Here is a 15,315-nt window from a genome sequence, read left to right as displayed (position 1 = left end):
TCATGTAATCTCCCTGTCTCATTCATGGAATTTCATGGGGAGTACAGATATCACTGTCTTCCACTGGTAACCCTCCTGGGTTTTCCCAGCACTTCTTCCATTTTGTTTCTACAAATAAATCCATTGAGGAGGAAATGACAGAATAGTTGTGCAATGTCTTTTGATTGGTAGCGCTTGGGGTCCATAGAGTGGTAAATATGATGCACACTCTGCACATGCTAAGAAATACTCTTAATATTTGAAATGTTTCAGGTGGGACACACATATTCCCTTCACACCCGTCTCATTCAGTTTTCTGGAAATGTTGGGTTGGATCCAGACGTACTCATGCTTGCAACAGACCCACTAAAATGAATAGAACAAGTCGGGATGACTAACCGAGGGCACAATCCTATGCATGTTTAGACAGAAAAAAAGCCCTACAACTCCCAGCATTCCCCAGCCAGCCTTGCTGGCCGTTGTGGGACTTCTTCTTTTTTCTATTTACACAAACCCCATTGCTTTTAATGGGTCTGCTCTTAGCATGACAAAAGTTTGGACTCCAACACTCCAAGGAGACTCTAGAGACGAGGCTGAGCCCATTTTGGGGATAAAGTTTCAGCACTTTGGATAGCTCCTTTAGAGTCCTGTCTGGGTCTGACTGAAACCCAGCATTCGCAGCCCCACCGAAATCGGGCCCGCGAGCCTCCGCTAGGTGGGACTCGGAGAGGCGGCTGGTCCAACTGAGGGGGGTGGGGCAGCGAAGTGAAGCTAGTGGACCGGACTGAGGCCGCAGGGGAGGCGGTGACTCCAGCTCGGCTGCCATTGGTGGCCCGCCTGGGTCTTAAAGTCCACTCTGTTCTTCTCGGCTCGCTGCTGCTGCTGCTGCTGCTACAGGGAAGGTGGGGATCATGGCCGCGCGCGGAGGGGGGCTCCTCCTCAGCCGCGCGCCTCGACTTCTGGCCGGGAAGAGACCCAGCGCGGCGAGGCTCCCCTTCAGGAGAGGTGGGCCGGCGGGGCGGGCGGGCCGGCGGGCAGACCGAAAGGGCGGCCTGCCTCAGCCGCTGGCGACCACCCAGGCAAAGAGCTTTTGCCCGGATGGCTCAGCCCCGGCATCTGCAGCACTTCTTTAGCACGAGGATTGAAAACATTTACCCACGGGGACGCGAAGAGCGCGCCTCTGGGGGTTCGCAGAGTGCACGGCCGGACCTCGCCCGACGGGGGCTAAGGAGAAGGCTTCCCAGAGCAAAGGGGGGCTTTAGAAACTAGAGAGCGTCCGCCCCCCGCCCCCACCTTTCCCGGCGAGCAAACGAGCTAGCACAGGTGAATGTGGCGTTGGCCCCCTCCCCGCCACACTGGGGACAGGCGCACACACACACACCCCTCTTTAAATACAGCTGCAAGTCTACACCACGCAAAGCCCTCTTCAGAGAACCTATGAATCCGGGGCGGAAGGCCGCGCGGGGGAGGGGGAGGCCCCCACCAGGGGAGGCGGTCGTAAGCCCGATCCTGACCCCCCCCCCGCAGCCCCCTCGCGTTCATTCGCCGCGTGGGAGTCGTCTGAAAAAGGAGAATGCCGAGTTGGGAGCTTTAACCAGACTTCGTGGTCGAGAATCTCGAAGACCCCGCGCACCCGGATTCTCTTCTTGTTTCCTTGCTTTAATCCAGAATAACCACGAGCCTCTCCTGGTTGAATTGCACTTTCAGTGCGCAGCACCAGCCCCAGCAAAGATTCCTGACCCGCAATTGGGGTTAGAACAGAAATAAGGCAGGATCTTGTAGAGGCCTGTAGCCAGCCTAAATATGGGGGGTTGGGGAGTGCGAAAAAAAAATAGGGGGAGGCAGTTTATCTGGTCTGCAGACCTTTTAAAGGCAAAATTGTAAACTTTTTATTTAGCCACACTTCCCTGCTGCCTCTGCAGCCTGCCAAAACAATCTACAGACAACCCATGGTTCTGGGTTCACACAGTCACACATAATGACAAGCCATGGTTTAAACAACCCAGGGTTCACTACTCAACAACAAACCTTGGACTCTCTTTCTGGATTGTTTGTGGTTAACAAAAACTGGTTATTAGTGCAACCACATTCATATCCCACAACCAGCCAGAATTCAACAACACATCCCATGGGTTAGAGTTATGTGTGAACTGGGTCACTGTCACCATGGTCTGCTCTCACCATAGAAGATACGGAGAACAAACTACCATAAATCAAGTTGCTTTATTCAGATAGTAAAACATGTGCATCAGAAGTGAGCATGGGTTGATTATATATACACCAGTCCTTGGTTCAGACAGCTTTCAAAGTTGGCCAAACTTTGATAAGTTCCCTGGGGGCTCCTGAGTCTTGTAATAAAGGCATTTCAGCTGGAGTATGTAAATATCTTCAGGAATTGTAATCTCAAGTTAAATTTATTTTATTTACAAGTTTTATAAACTGCTCTGTACCTAAAAAAGATTCCCAAGTGGTGAACAGTAAAAGCAGGAAGGGGAAAATCAAAATACAAAAGAATAAAAATATTTAAAATCAAGTCATACCAATAAAACCATGGCAGGTAATTCAGGAGAAGGTTGTTTAAATAAAAATATATTTAGCAGATGCTGAAAACATTAATGTTGGTGCCTGCTTGACATCAACTGGCAAGGAATTCCACAGAGAGGGAGCCACCACACTGAAGGCTCTACACTAAATAGATATCTGGTCCATGTGGAACTGCCAGGATCACTTCATCTGATGACCTCAGTGACCAGGCAGGCTGGTAAAGGAGAAGCCACAGTCTCAAATAGGCCGTTATATACCTTCCCTGCCTTCACAGTTTCCTAACCTCTGCCTGCCAGTTTGCCTTGGTTTAAGTACTTGTCAGGAACTGTGTCTTCCCTGCCTGTGGCTAGGATAGAATGTTCTGAAGATGTCTTTCCTGATATGTTCTTTAGGTGTGGTATCCAATATGCATAGTCAGGTCAAAACGACCTTTCTGCATATAATCATGGCATAACCACATATATCACTGTTCCTTAGATGCATTCTTTATGGTAATTTATCTTGTCAGTGCTCATCTACTGGGAGCAAGTGCTTGCCCACGGCTGGGTGTGAATATTCTGGGAACCCCCTTATGACATTCCACCGAGAAGCCAGGTGCTGTTTTCCAGGTTTTAGAGAACAGAATAGCAAGGCCTCACCTTGAACTTACATTAGCTCCTCTTCTGTGGGACAACCCTTTAGGTACTTGAAAAGTACCAACAGATGCTGGTTGCTTCCAGATGAGGCTTCTAATGTGCAATCACCCTCCCTTGTTCATGGAACTTTAAGGGGGGGGGGTGAAATTCCAGACATTGTTGTCTTCCACTCATAGTCCTCCGGTCTCTTCCCAACACTTCCTCCATCATTTTTTCCTTATTGTGGAAAATCCCTTAAGGAATTAAAAAAGGAACAGCTGCGCATGCCTTCTGGTGGTTAGCTCTAGAAGACCTCCAGTTCTGGAAGAGCCAGTTCTGCTGTTTCCTCCTTAACAGATTTTTTCTCAGTAAGAAAAAAGGTGGGAAAAGCAGTGGGGAAAAAATAGGAGGGTTACAAATGGAAGGTGAGGTTGTCTGGATCCTCCATAAAATTCCATGAACGAGAGCCAAACTACAGCCCTGCTCAGGTGTTCAGTTATCCGGTGGAAGAAACATGCAGCAAGGGACAGCACTTTGTCATATCCGCTGCCCTCTACTCCTGGAGGGTGAAGGTCTGAAGAGGGCTGCCTCCTGTATCTGTGGTGGCTCTCCATCCGAGCGAGAAAGCTGGAAAATCCCCTGATAAGTTTTGATCATTCTACTCATTTGCATTTTTTTTCCAATTAGAGGTATATAGGCAACAGGAACCGAAAAACTCTTTTTGCTGGCAATCAAAAATGCCTCCTTGTGACTTTTTACCTGAAAAATATGAGGTAAGTGGGTGAGTTACCCGTCCTGTTCTGTGTGGATAAGCTGTTCTTAGAGCTTTCCTGTGTTCCTAGTCCTTAGCAAGGCTCTGGGCGCAATGCACAGAAACAATGGGTTGGATCCAGACTAAGGCTGCAGTCCTATACACACTTTCTTGGGAGTAAGCCCCACTGAGTTCAGTGGGACTTACTTCTAAGTAGACATATATGGGATGGTGCTGTAAGTTATTTGCACTTGGGTCCCATTGAAATCAAGGTGTAACAGACTAGGTGTAACAGACTAAATCTGGATCCAGCCCAGTGCATTTCTGTAGTGTGGCTCCATTGTTCATTAGGGCAGGGGCAGTTTGCTATTCAGGTGCTAAACACTTGCTACTCAACCCAGATGAGCAGGTATAATCAATCCAAACATCTTCTCCCTGCCTACTTTCCTTCTTTTTCTGGAAATATCTTTTTAACAAAGAACATAACCAGGCAGCCCTGGACACCCACCTGCATTTCTATAACAGTTCTGGGCTAACTCAGCGTATGTAAAAGAGGTCCTTTAGAGATCGCCTGGAGGATGCATGACCAGGCCCTCCCAGGCTATTGACTGGACAATTCAAATCTCCCTCCCTGGAAATTGCTGAGCCCCATATAAATACTCCCGGGTCTTTGAGGTTTTCCTTTACCTCCAACTGGTTGGCAAGGAGTGAAGACAAGACCAAGCCAAGCTCAGAGCCCAGGTGGGCTTCATCCTGTCCCCCACCTATAAGCTGCTCTGGTGAGTTAGAGTCCTGATAAGTAAGTGCTATTTTGATGTTTCATTTTATTTTTAAAGCAGAGACGGGCAACATGAAGCCCATAGATCTCTGCATCTCTCCTGGACTTTTTTGCATGCTTCCCCCCATGTCCTGCTCTAGATTGAGTCTTGGCTGTTTGCAAGCAAGTACAGGGAGCAATGCAATAGAGTAGTCAAGTTGGCCAAACACACAGGTTTCAGTCCAAGGAGGTTTAAGCTAAGGCAGGAGTGGTCAAAATCCAGGCAGAGGTCAGAACCTAGGCAGGCAGGCAGGCAGGCAGGCAGGCAACAAGGATCAGGCCGCAGCAGGAGTAGTCAAGATAACAAGCAAGAGGTCAAACACAGTAAATCAGTCAGGTATGTTACGTGGTTCAGAAGCAGCATCACTGAGCAGCCCAAAGGGTTGGGAAACTGCATCAGTCATGGGGCACAAGTCAGAAGATAAGGGACACAGCAAAGGCTGGATGAACAAAGTTGTTACAACTCTGGCTGCATTTCCATTGAAGGCTTTGAAGCCCAAAGCCAGCCAGACCCACCCAGAGCTCAGCTGCAGCAATAGGAGCTCCCTTTCCGGAGCCTACTCCTAAGGAGACCTTTTCTGGAGGTGAGCACTCCTTTGCACAGGAGCCCTGCTAGTCTGTCTCTTGAGGCAATGACGCTCCTGGGGGTCAGCGGGTGGCCAAGCCTCTGCCTCTCTCCTGACAAGGATGGCCCTGCAGCCACTTCCCCTGAGGGTTCAGGATCCCGTGGGTCTGGTAGCAGTCACTGGTCTGGGGTGCCCTGGGCTTCAGGGGCCTCCAGTTCCTCCTCTGAGGAGGACTCCTCCAGGCAGGGCATGACACCCTGCCCCCTTGCCAGTGCTGAATTTGCTGCTGTGTGGCAAAACCCCAGCATTTTTTCTGGAAAACAAGGCGTGTGAGGAGCACACTCCTTGTTTTGAAGCACAATTTTGCCAAACACCTTCAAGAAAAATCGCTGCTTTTTTGCTGCCACCGGGCCAGCAAGTTTAGTTTCATAACAGCAGGGGGGCAGCCCCTGGGTGGGTTGGGGGGGCAGTGTGGCCCCCTCACCCTGAAATGTTGGCCACCCCTGTTTAAAGGCAACTGACTATTTCTCAACTTCTTTAATAAACGTATTGGAAATGGGAGTTGATTTTTTTGCTCCGTCGGAGGAGTGGACTTACTAATTCACGACTGCTTGGCTAACATGGTTGTTAAGGAGTTTAAAGGAAGCTCTGGAAAAAGGGACTTCTCCTTTTCCATATATATATATATATATATATATATATATATATATGCCCATCTTCTCACATGGGCAGGATAAGGGGATATTTTAAAAACACATGTGAGTAGTGGTGATGCTACCTCGGAACAATATAGACAAAGGGTGTTGTCTTGCAGCCTTCCTACCTTGCAGGGTAAGAGGTATAGAGACACACTGGTTTGTCACAGCAGGCAAATATCAGGGCTGTTTTAGGTCGTGGTTTCTGATACAATCGGTTGACTACTGCTATGATAGTGGGGGAGTCATCTCTTTAGAATGGAAATAAATCCACAAATATATCCTGTTTTTTATTTCCTGCCTGCAGTCCTATCCCTACGAGCACATGCTGAAGATTCGCAAAGAGAATATTACCCCAACACTGGTCACTTATTACAAGAAACCACTTCTGATCTCTCAGGGACACATGCAGTGGCTGTTTGACTTCGAAGGACGGAGATACCTTGATCTCTTTGCTGGAATTGCCACTGTCAGCGTTGGTCACTGCCACCCGTATGTGGTTAATCCCTCTGGCTAATGTGGAAATGTTAGCACAGGGCTGGGCAACTTGTAGGCCAAAACATCTGGAGGGCCACAACTCCCATCAGCCATCATCAGCATACCCAGTGGTGAGTGCTGATGGGAGTTGTAGGCCAAAATGTCTGGAGGGCCACAAGTTGCCAACTCCTGCTTAGCATGACCACAGCCAGTGGGCAGTGTGTGTCATCTCCAGGCTAGTAGGGGATTTGCTCCAGTGTCACAGTGGATGTGGGTAGAGGGCGATGCTGCATTGCCTCTTGTTGCCATTGCTTTAGCTACTTTGATGTCACAGATGGTGTCTGTAGCCTTGGTCCAGGTGATTTGAGTGCTATGAGAGATGTTGGGAAGCCCTAAAATTCTTGCTGACAGACTGCTTTGTAACATGAAGAGGTCACCAGAAACAACAGGCCATGTAACTGAAACACAAACCCAGGGACCAGACCCTGAAACAAGCCCTAATACCAACCCTTTCCCCATAACCCCTAAATATCATATAACACTATCAGAGGTCCTAATGATATCAGCCATAAAATCACAGGCTCACTCACCTGTTCATCTTCCAGTGTGATATATGCCATCACCGGCCAGCAATGCCTTTCTGTTTTCTACATAGGACAAACAGGTCAGTCTCTGTGCGAAAGAATAAATGGACACAAATGTATTGGGGAGGACAACATTCAGAAACCAAAGATTGGTTATTGCCAATTACTGCTGCTGTGAATAGTCACTATGTTCATTTTGAATACATTTGAGTTCTAGTTGAATTGATACAGATTATACTTTTTGCTCAACGTTTCTATTTAACCCCACCTTTTGCCATCCCCCCACCCCCCACCACTACACCCAAACCTGCCAATTGAGGATAAATAATGCTGTATGTATCTGATGGAGTGGATTCTAGTCCATGTAGTCTTAGGTGGAATTACTTACTCTTTAGATGTTACAGGACTCTGTCAAAAACAAGTAGTGGGATCTACAACAACACGTTGCAGCGTATCCTTGGCTGCTTCCAGACAAAGCTTTTATAGTGCCATTACTCTGCCTCATTCACAGAATTTTATTTGGGGGGGGGGTCCAGATGTCATCTTCTACTTGTAGCCTCCCGTCGTTTCCCACCACTTCTTCTGTCTTTCTTCTTCCCATAGAAAACCTGTTAAGTAACCATATTTCATTTTTCAGTGCAGCTGCTTGCAACCGAGGCCGAAATTCTTCCTGTTCGCCGTACTTTTTCAATATATATTTGCATTTTAGGATAACATTATATTATAAATGTAGATAGATATAAATAAAAAATAGTGAAATGGCAATTTTATAAGTGTCCTTTTATAAGCTGCCCTGGAATCATTGTTGAAGGCAGTATAGAAATCTATAAAATCAAATATAAATAAACAAGCAGATAAATAGTGGTATAAGCTTTCATGGACAAGAACCCACACAGATTATAAAGTGTTATCCTTAGTTGGCAGAGTCTCTCTCTGTTTCTCTCTTTTGCACATATGCACACATACAAACACACACAGGTATAGAGGAATAAAACCTGTAAACATGAAAACAAACCCTTGGTCTGGGCCATACGTTCAGAGGCACTCTCCCTTGCTTTCTGGGTTTTCTTTCCAAGCTGAAATTCAGCATCCCACGACTCCTGGTATCCACTGAGCATGCTCAGTTCTCATTGGACTGTTTTTGGTGTAGGGTGGACAGTTACACATTGCTGAAAAAGAGGAATCGAACTACCCAAAAAGAGGACAGAGACTGCATAAAATTTGCATCTGCTAATTTATATAGAGAGATGCAAATGTAGGAAGAATTGCTGTAGTTTAAATAGAAATGCCGCACATCTCAGTGTAGTAAGAAAGACTGTAACCAGGTGAACTGCATGCACACCATCCTTCAAATACAGCACTGTCCTCTGTAAAATAGGACACATAACCACCCTGTTTGGAGGGGCACTATTTACTGGTGTGTGTTGTTGTTTTTTAAATGTACTTCTGAAATTGGAGTTCCCGCAGATATTCTGATAACTTCCTATGGTTTCTCAGGGGCTCCGTTGTGGAGCCATTCCTGTTGGCACTGGGGGTAGTGTGTTCAGTAAAAGGGGGAGTGATATTCCTTAAACTGGATTGATGACAAATTAGCACCTTTTCTAACGCATCCAGGAAGGTAACGGCAGCTGCCCAGAAACAGCTCGGCCGCTTGTGGCACACGAGCAATATCTATGTGCACCCAGCGATCCAGGAGTATGCGGAGAAATTGACCTTGCTGTTTCCAGATCCCTTAAAGGTATGTCGATTTCTACCCTGGAAAGTGTCAGTTTAAAATGTGTGAGTTGTATTGATCTGAGAGCCAGAACAGTCAATCAAAGATTCAATTCCATTTTAAAAATGCAAACGTTAAATTTCAGAAGGCATAGCTGATCTAGATCTTTTGTGTTTGCACGTTGTTGGATTGATAACTGTGCATCAAAATAAGATAGGTGGTTACTTCAGTCTTCTCTCTAACACTGCATTCTGAGTACAATTTTTGTTCCATTTTGTTCCAGGTGATTTACCTAACCAACAGTGGTTCAGAAGCCAACGACCTGGCAATGTTGATGGCAAGAGTTTTTACACGCAACTTTGACATCATTTCTTTGAGGTAGTTATGCCCTGCACATTGTGATTTGCTTTACTCAGTGGCTTCATGTTTCATAGAAGATTACTTGATGTTCATAACTGGCTTGGAGATATTTAGGTCCAAGCATTCGCCTCTGTCATCTTCATCCACTGATCTGCTGCAAACTGCTTTTAATTCCACTAGAATTAAATCCTGTGTGTATTCTCAACCATTTTTTCAGAGCGTATTGTTAGGCTACTTGCCAACCATGTGACTATTCCTTTGCTAGAGAGATTGCTGATTAATAGCCCAGAATGGTCCACCAATGGGAGCTAATGATGAGGAGTTTTCTGCCTTATGAAATACCTATTGAAAATGCACATTTTCTTACTACGAGCCTTAGACCTGGTTCACACAACACCACAAGTCAGGGTACGGGTTGAGTATGGGTTGCGTGCGGATTTCATTTCATTTCATTCCATTTCATTGATTACATTTCTATACCACCCATTAGCCCAAGCTCTCTGGGCAGTTTACAAAGATTAAAAACTTTAAAAATGCACTATTGTACATAATATAAAAATTGTTTACAATAAAACATATAAACAAACAACACACGCCTGCATATATTCAAACATGTCGTTGAACCGTGGGTTTTGTTGAATTGTGGGTTGTTGTGTTATTTGAACCCAGGTGTGCTAAAAGAAACATGGCTTGTTAACCATGAACAACCCACAGTTCCCAACCCAATAACAAACCATGGGTTCTGTTTGTGGGTTGTTTGTGCTTAACAAACCATGGTTTGTTAGCGCAGCTGGGTTCACACAATACAACAACCCACAATTCAACAACCCATGATTAAGCAACAGCCCACACTCAACACATCCTCAACCCATATTCTGCCTTGTCATGTTGTGTGAACCCAGTCTTAGTGTCAAACAGAAACTGAGTTCAAACAAAACTGACAGGTAAGGTCTTGTGCCTATTAGTAATGACAAAGGGTACTGAACTGCTGCCATTCCTGACCCGATAGTGTCCCTGTAGGCAGGAGTGGGCAACTTGTGGCCCTCCAAATGTTTTGGGCCCCAATTCCCAGCAGCACTGGCGAGCATAGCCAGTGGTGAGGAATCATGGGAGTTGCAGGCCAAATAGGGTGGCCAATTGTGAATTGCCAAAAAAGAGGACATGCTTCACCAAAAAGAGGACAAAAGGGGACATGGATTTGCATAAAAATCACATATGCTAATTTATAGAGAGAGATACAAATGTAGAAATAATTATAATTTAAATAAAAATACAGTCCATCTCACTGTAGTGTGGAAGACTGTGACCAGGTGACCTGTGTGCCTTGCTCAGTCTGCTGTTCAGGTGCTGTTGATGGGCAACTTCAAGGCCCAGTTCTCCCTTTTGATGGTTCTTCCTCTGGACTTGGCCTGGACAGCCCTTCAAACAGAGGTTGCCTTCAGAATAGAGGACACTCCTCTGGCAGTCCTTCAAATAGAGGGCTGTCCTCTGTAAAAGAGGATAATGACCACTCTAAGGCCAAAACTTCTGGAGGGCTACAAGTTGCCCTCCCCTGCTGTTACTCATGAAACAAAGAGCGACTGAGGTGATTTTTTGCTGGACCAACTAATGCTCAAACTCCTGGACGTGAGCTTTTGAGTTGCATAGATCTCTTCTTCAAATATGGGGGTTCAAAGCAAAAATCAAATTAAATATCCAGATGAGAGGATGTTATATTCTCAGGCTGATGTTAGTTTGGTGAAGCTGAGTTGTTGAGAACATGCAACCTGGAAAAATTATATTCCATTGCTTAGGTCTTGCTTTGAACCCTGGATATTGAGGATGACTTCTGTGTAGTTCATTCATTAATTACATTTCTGTATTCAGTCATGCCAGCCACATCACCACGGAAGCGTCTTCGGACAGCGCTGGCTCTTCGGCTTAGGAACGGGGATGAGCACCGCACCCTAGAGTCAGACACGACTGGTTGGGGACACCTTTATCTTTTACCTTACGGCCCAGTAGCCAAAGCTGTCTTGGTGGTTTGCAGCATGATAAAAGATAATATAAAACCTTTTCAAGAATTTAAAACAGTTTAATAGCAAGTTTAAAACATTTAACAATAAAGCAACAGGGCCCGATAAAGTTCAGGTGCTTGTTTGTTTCCTTTGTGGGCCAATATAGCTCCTAAGATTCTGATTTGTAAAAACACTAACAGGGAGATGAATAGGAAGGACTTGAAAATGGTGTCATGTTCTTTCTACAGAGGCAGCTATCACGGGGCCAGCCCTTACACAATGGGCTTGACATCCATTGCAAATTACAAGCATGGCATTGCCAATGGGTTTGGCTGCCAAACCGTGAGTTTTTTGCTTGTTTGTTTGTTTCATTTATATCCCACCTTTTCTCCAAGGAGCCCAAGCTGGCAATACCCTCCTCTCCCTTTTATCCTCACAACAGCCCTGTGAGGTAGGTTAGGCTGAGATTCAGTGACTGGCCCAAAGTCACCCAGTGAGCTTCATGCCTGAGTGGGGACTAGAACCTGGGTCTCCTGAGTCTCACTGCAATCTTTTTGCAATATCTGTTGCACAATGAACATTTTATTTGCCTGACCTTTCTAAATTTGAAATCTAAACACTTTTACACAGTGTTTTTGGTAATAAAGAAAGTCATAGAATCATAGAATAGTGGGGTTGGAAGGGGCCTACAAGACCATCGAGTCCAACCCCCTGTTTAATGCAGGGATCCAAGTCAGAGCATCCCTGACAGATGGCTGTCCAGCCTCATCTTGAATGCCTCCAGTGTGGTAGAGCCCACTAAAGTGATTCTTTAAAAACAATCATACCAATGTTATGTTGGTATAGAAATGTACAAGCTATTGAGTTACACCAAGCTCTTCATCATGCAAAATGAGATGGTAGCTTAATTTTCAACTGAAGACACTGATCTGGTTCACATGTCATAACTACTCAGGGTTTGTTTAAATCCTGGGTAGTCATGAACGAGCAGGAGCAAGTGAGTGTTCTGGCTCCTGCCTGTTCCCACTGAGCTAAACAACCCAGGGACACTCGGTCCCTGGGTTATCGTGACGTCCGAACCCAGAATTGGGAAGAACAGAAAAGACTTGTAACCCATGGTTTGTTCTTTGGTTACAAGCCTTCATTGTGCCCCCCACCCCACCTCCCAATTCTGTGTTTGGATGTCACGATAAACAACTAAGGGACAGAGCATCAGCAGGGCAGCAAGAACTAGCACTTCATTCACAACAACCTATGGTTTAATGTTTATTGGGATGTTGCATCGTGCAAACTGGGTCATACAGTTGGGTTGGTTATAAACAGAGAGAGTCTTGTGGCACCTTAAAGACCAATGAATTTACTCTGGCATAAGCTTTCGTGGACAGTGTGCATGAAAGCTTATGCCAGAATGTGTTCTTTCAGGTGCCACAAGACTAAATAAAGAATAAATGTCTTGAAGGTGCCACAAGACTCATAGTTGTTTTTACTGCAACAGACTAACACGGCTACCTCTCTGGAAATTATAAGCACAGGCTATCTTTTTAGAGCCAGCAGAGGCCTATTAGTGAACCTTCTGCTGTTGACTTTGCAAAAAAGTAATTTGTGTTTGAAGAAAGGCTGTTTTTCCCAACATTTTGTCCATATATCAGATGAAAATCTAGGCTTTTAGAGAAGAGGTGTTTGTAGTGGAATTGCCATCCAATCCCCTGAAATTCTGGTGCCCCTGTCAAAACTATACTAAGCTGGCATCTGTTGCTTTATTTCTGTCGTTCATTGTGTCTCACAGACTGCACTTTCCATCATGGTTCATTCCTTTCACATGACCCTGATCTTATCTTCTGTTTCCCTGCTGCTGGCTATTCTAACACCCCTTCCGTATGGGGGCTGACTTAATTGCTGCTGCTATTGTAAGCAGATTTTTTAAAAATGCGGTGGTATATTTTCAGTGATGGAACAAAAACACAACAAGCCATTGAGAGAAGTTTGACACAGCCTTAATCTGATCTGTTGAAACCAAATAGATCCTACTTACAGAGTTATGCACTCTTTGGTCCATCTTTTTTATTAGCTTCAAAATTGAGAATGTAAAGACATAATAAAGGTTAGCAACCATCAGTTCAGTCAAGCTTTATATCTTGAAAAGGGTTTGAAAAAAAAAATCAAACTGTTTTCAAATGGATGATGAACTCAGTTCTTTCTTTCAAAGTGTAGGAGTTCATTCCCACCCCTACACATCCTAGCTGTGTCCTCCCATTGTGAATTCTGTTAAAATATTCTGGCATATTCATGTTAAACGTTAAATATGGCATGTTACATCAACCAAAGTCAAAATCTGGATCTCTGTTGTGCTTTTCAGACCATGTTGCCTGATGTTTTTTCTGGCCCCTGGGGTGGAAGCTATTGCCGAGATTCTCCAGTGCAAACAATTCGAAAATGTGCCTGTTCTCCAGGTTGGTTTAATGAGAAAAATGACACTTTTCAGAGGCAAAAGAGAATTGGATCTAGAGAGCAGGTCTGTTTGACGGTGGAACAGAGTGCCCCGGGAAGTAGTGGTCTTTCCTTTTATTGAGGTAGTCAAGCAGAGGCTGGATGGGCATCTGTCAGGGATCCTGTAGTTGCAAGATTCCTGCCCTGAGCAGCGGGTTAGACTAGATGACCTCCAAGGTACCCTCGAGTGCTAAAATTGTATGATTCTACATCAGATTTATACCACAGTTTGAGATTTATCAGCTGATGCTTATTTGTGTAGATCTCAAATGAATTGGGGTGCAAAGGTTACTAGCACCTTAAGTGTCTGCTGCTCATTCGGTTAAGAGAGTTTCAGTTATTGGGCAGTATGGAAATGTAATAGATAAACAAATAAATAAATAATTCTGCTCTTCCAGGTGATGACAAAGCTGGTAGTAGGAATAATAGCTCCTCCAAGATGGCGCCATAGGTCCATGTGCTTTGCAGCCATGCATCCTGTGCCCCGTTCTGCTGTGATTCAGGCAGCATTTCAGTGGGAAGGTGGAGCAACTGCAGGGTGCTTCGTTATAGTTGCACTCACTCTTCAAGGAATGTTCCCCCCCCCACACACACACACCCAGGCGTAGAAAAGGAGTTTTCTAAAAATGAAGGGGAATGTTTCCTTTCAAAAGTTTGTGTGTTTGGCTGAAAAAAGGGGTGGCGGCACAGACAACTTTAGGCAATGGACAGTTAGCTTCTAAAAATGAATATGGAAACCTCAAAACTGATGACATGCAGTGCAACCCATCCTGTGCATGTCTGCTCGCTCCCAGGGTATGTAGGATTGTGGCCTTTCCTGCTGCCACAAATCACGTCTGGAAGAAACATAAGTGATTAATTGGGTTTGGTAACGAGCTCACTTATCTATGATGTGATTACAATTGGAATTTCTGCTGCTTCTGAAGATATTTTTCCATTGCTGTTTTAAAGATGTAAGTAGGGAACAGGGGGGAAAATGGATGATGGCAGCTGTGTTTACTGGGTATGAAAGTGTACCTCCTGCCAACCTCCTGGGTCCATGGTGGATATTTATTTCTCTAAAGTTCACATCCTTGGTCCTTATCCCGTATGAACATTTTGCTCTTTTTGTGTTCAATACAGGCTCTTGCCATGCAAAGGACCAGTATATTGAGCAGCTCAAAGACACTTTTCGGACTTGCGTTCCAAAGGCAATAGCCGGATTTATTGCTGAGCCTATTCAAGTAAGTGATTTTCCATAGGGCGAATTCTTCAGGGCTCTTTTACAATGTTGACTAGTTCATCATTCACCTGGTCTGCCTCTTCAGAAAATGGTTCCTCATTTTCTTTTAGAGGAGTAGATATGCCAGGAACACTTACAATGCAATCCTGTGCATGTCTACTGAGATGCAAGCCCCTTTGACTTCAATAGAGCTTACTCCCAGATACATAGGTATCGGATTCAGGGCCAGCATCAAGGGCTGGGCATCTATCGAAGGCCCACGCCCCAACAGGGGCTCACTGGCAAGAGACCCCTGGGTTGCTCTCCTCTTCATCATGGCAACCTGCCTCTTGCTCTGGCTTAAATAACGGTGGTGGTGAGAAGGAGCAGCAGCAGTTGCCCTTGGTCGTTTGCTCCCTGACTCTCTGCCTGTCAAGCAAGCAAGTGGTAGCAAAGATGAGGGAGAGGAAGAGGAGCAATAGCAGCTGATGACAATGGTGCTAGGAAGCAGTGCCGGCCCTAGCATTAG

The 15,315-nt window shown here is 45.3% G+C and overlaps 1 protein-coding gene across 2 annotated transcripts in view; it reads left to right on the top strand.

The window, feature by feature from the left end:
* Positions 1 to 809: 809 nt before the first annotated feature.
* AGXT2 (alanine--glyoxylate aminotransferase 2) overlaps positions 810 to 15,315 on the top strand; it is a 24,903-nt gene continuing 10,397 nt past the window's right edge. Inside the window, exons 1-8 of one of the 2 annotated variants that reach the window (XM_084833034.1) lie at positions 810 to 984; positions 3,825 to 3,910; positions 6,274 to 6,458; positions 8,642 to 8,765; positions 9,025 to 9,119; positions 11,347 to 11,440; positions 13,455 to 13,548; positions 14,708 to 14,808. In XM_084833034.1, the coding sequence (XP_084689160.1) occupies positions 891 to 984; positions 3,825 to 3,910; positions 6,274 to 6,458; positions 8,642 to 8,765; positions 9,025 to 9,119; positions 11,347 to 11,440; positions 13,455 to 13,548; positions 14,708 to 14,808 (873 nt within the window). In that variant the 5' untranslated portion in view covers positions 810 to 890. The remainder of the gene's footprint in view (positions 985 to 3,824; positions 3,911 to 6,273; positions 6,459 to 8,641; positions 8,766 to 9,024; positions 9,120 to 11,346; positions 11,441 to 13,454; positions 13,549 to 14,707; positions 14,809 to 15,315) is intronic. The other variant, XM_084833035.1, reaches the window with a different exon arrangement.

This window comes from Heloderma suspectum, chromosome 2 (assembly GCF_057233095.1).
Source record: "Heloderma suspectum isolate Gila_16-S chromosome 2, 16-S_ref, whole genome shotgun sequence".
Taxonomy (NCBI): domain Eukaryota; kingdom Metazoa; phylum Chordata; class Lepidosauria; order Squamata; family Helodermatidae; genus Heloderma; species Heloderma suspectum.
Note: the sequence above shows the minus strand (reverse complement) of the source record. Positions and strands in the feature narration are given on the sequence as shown.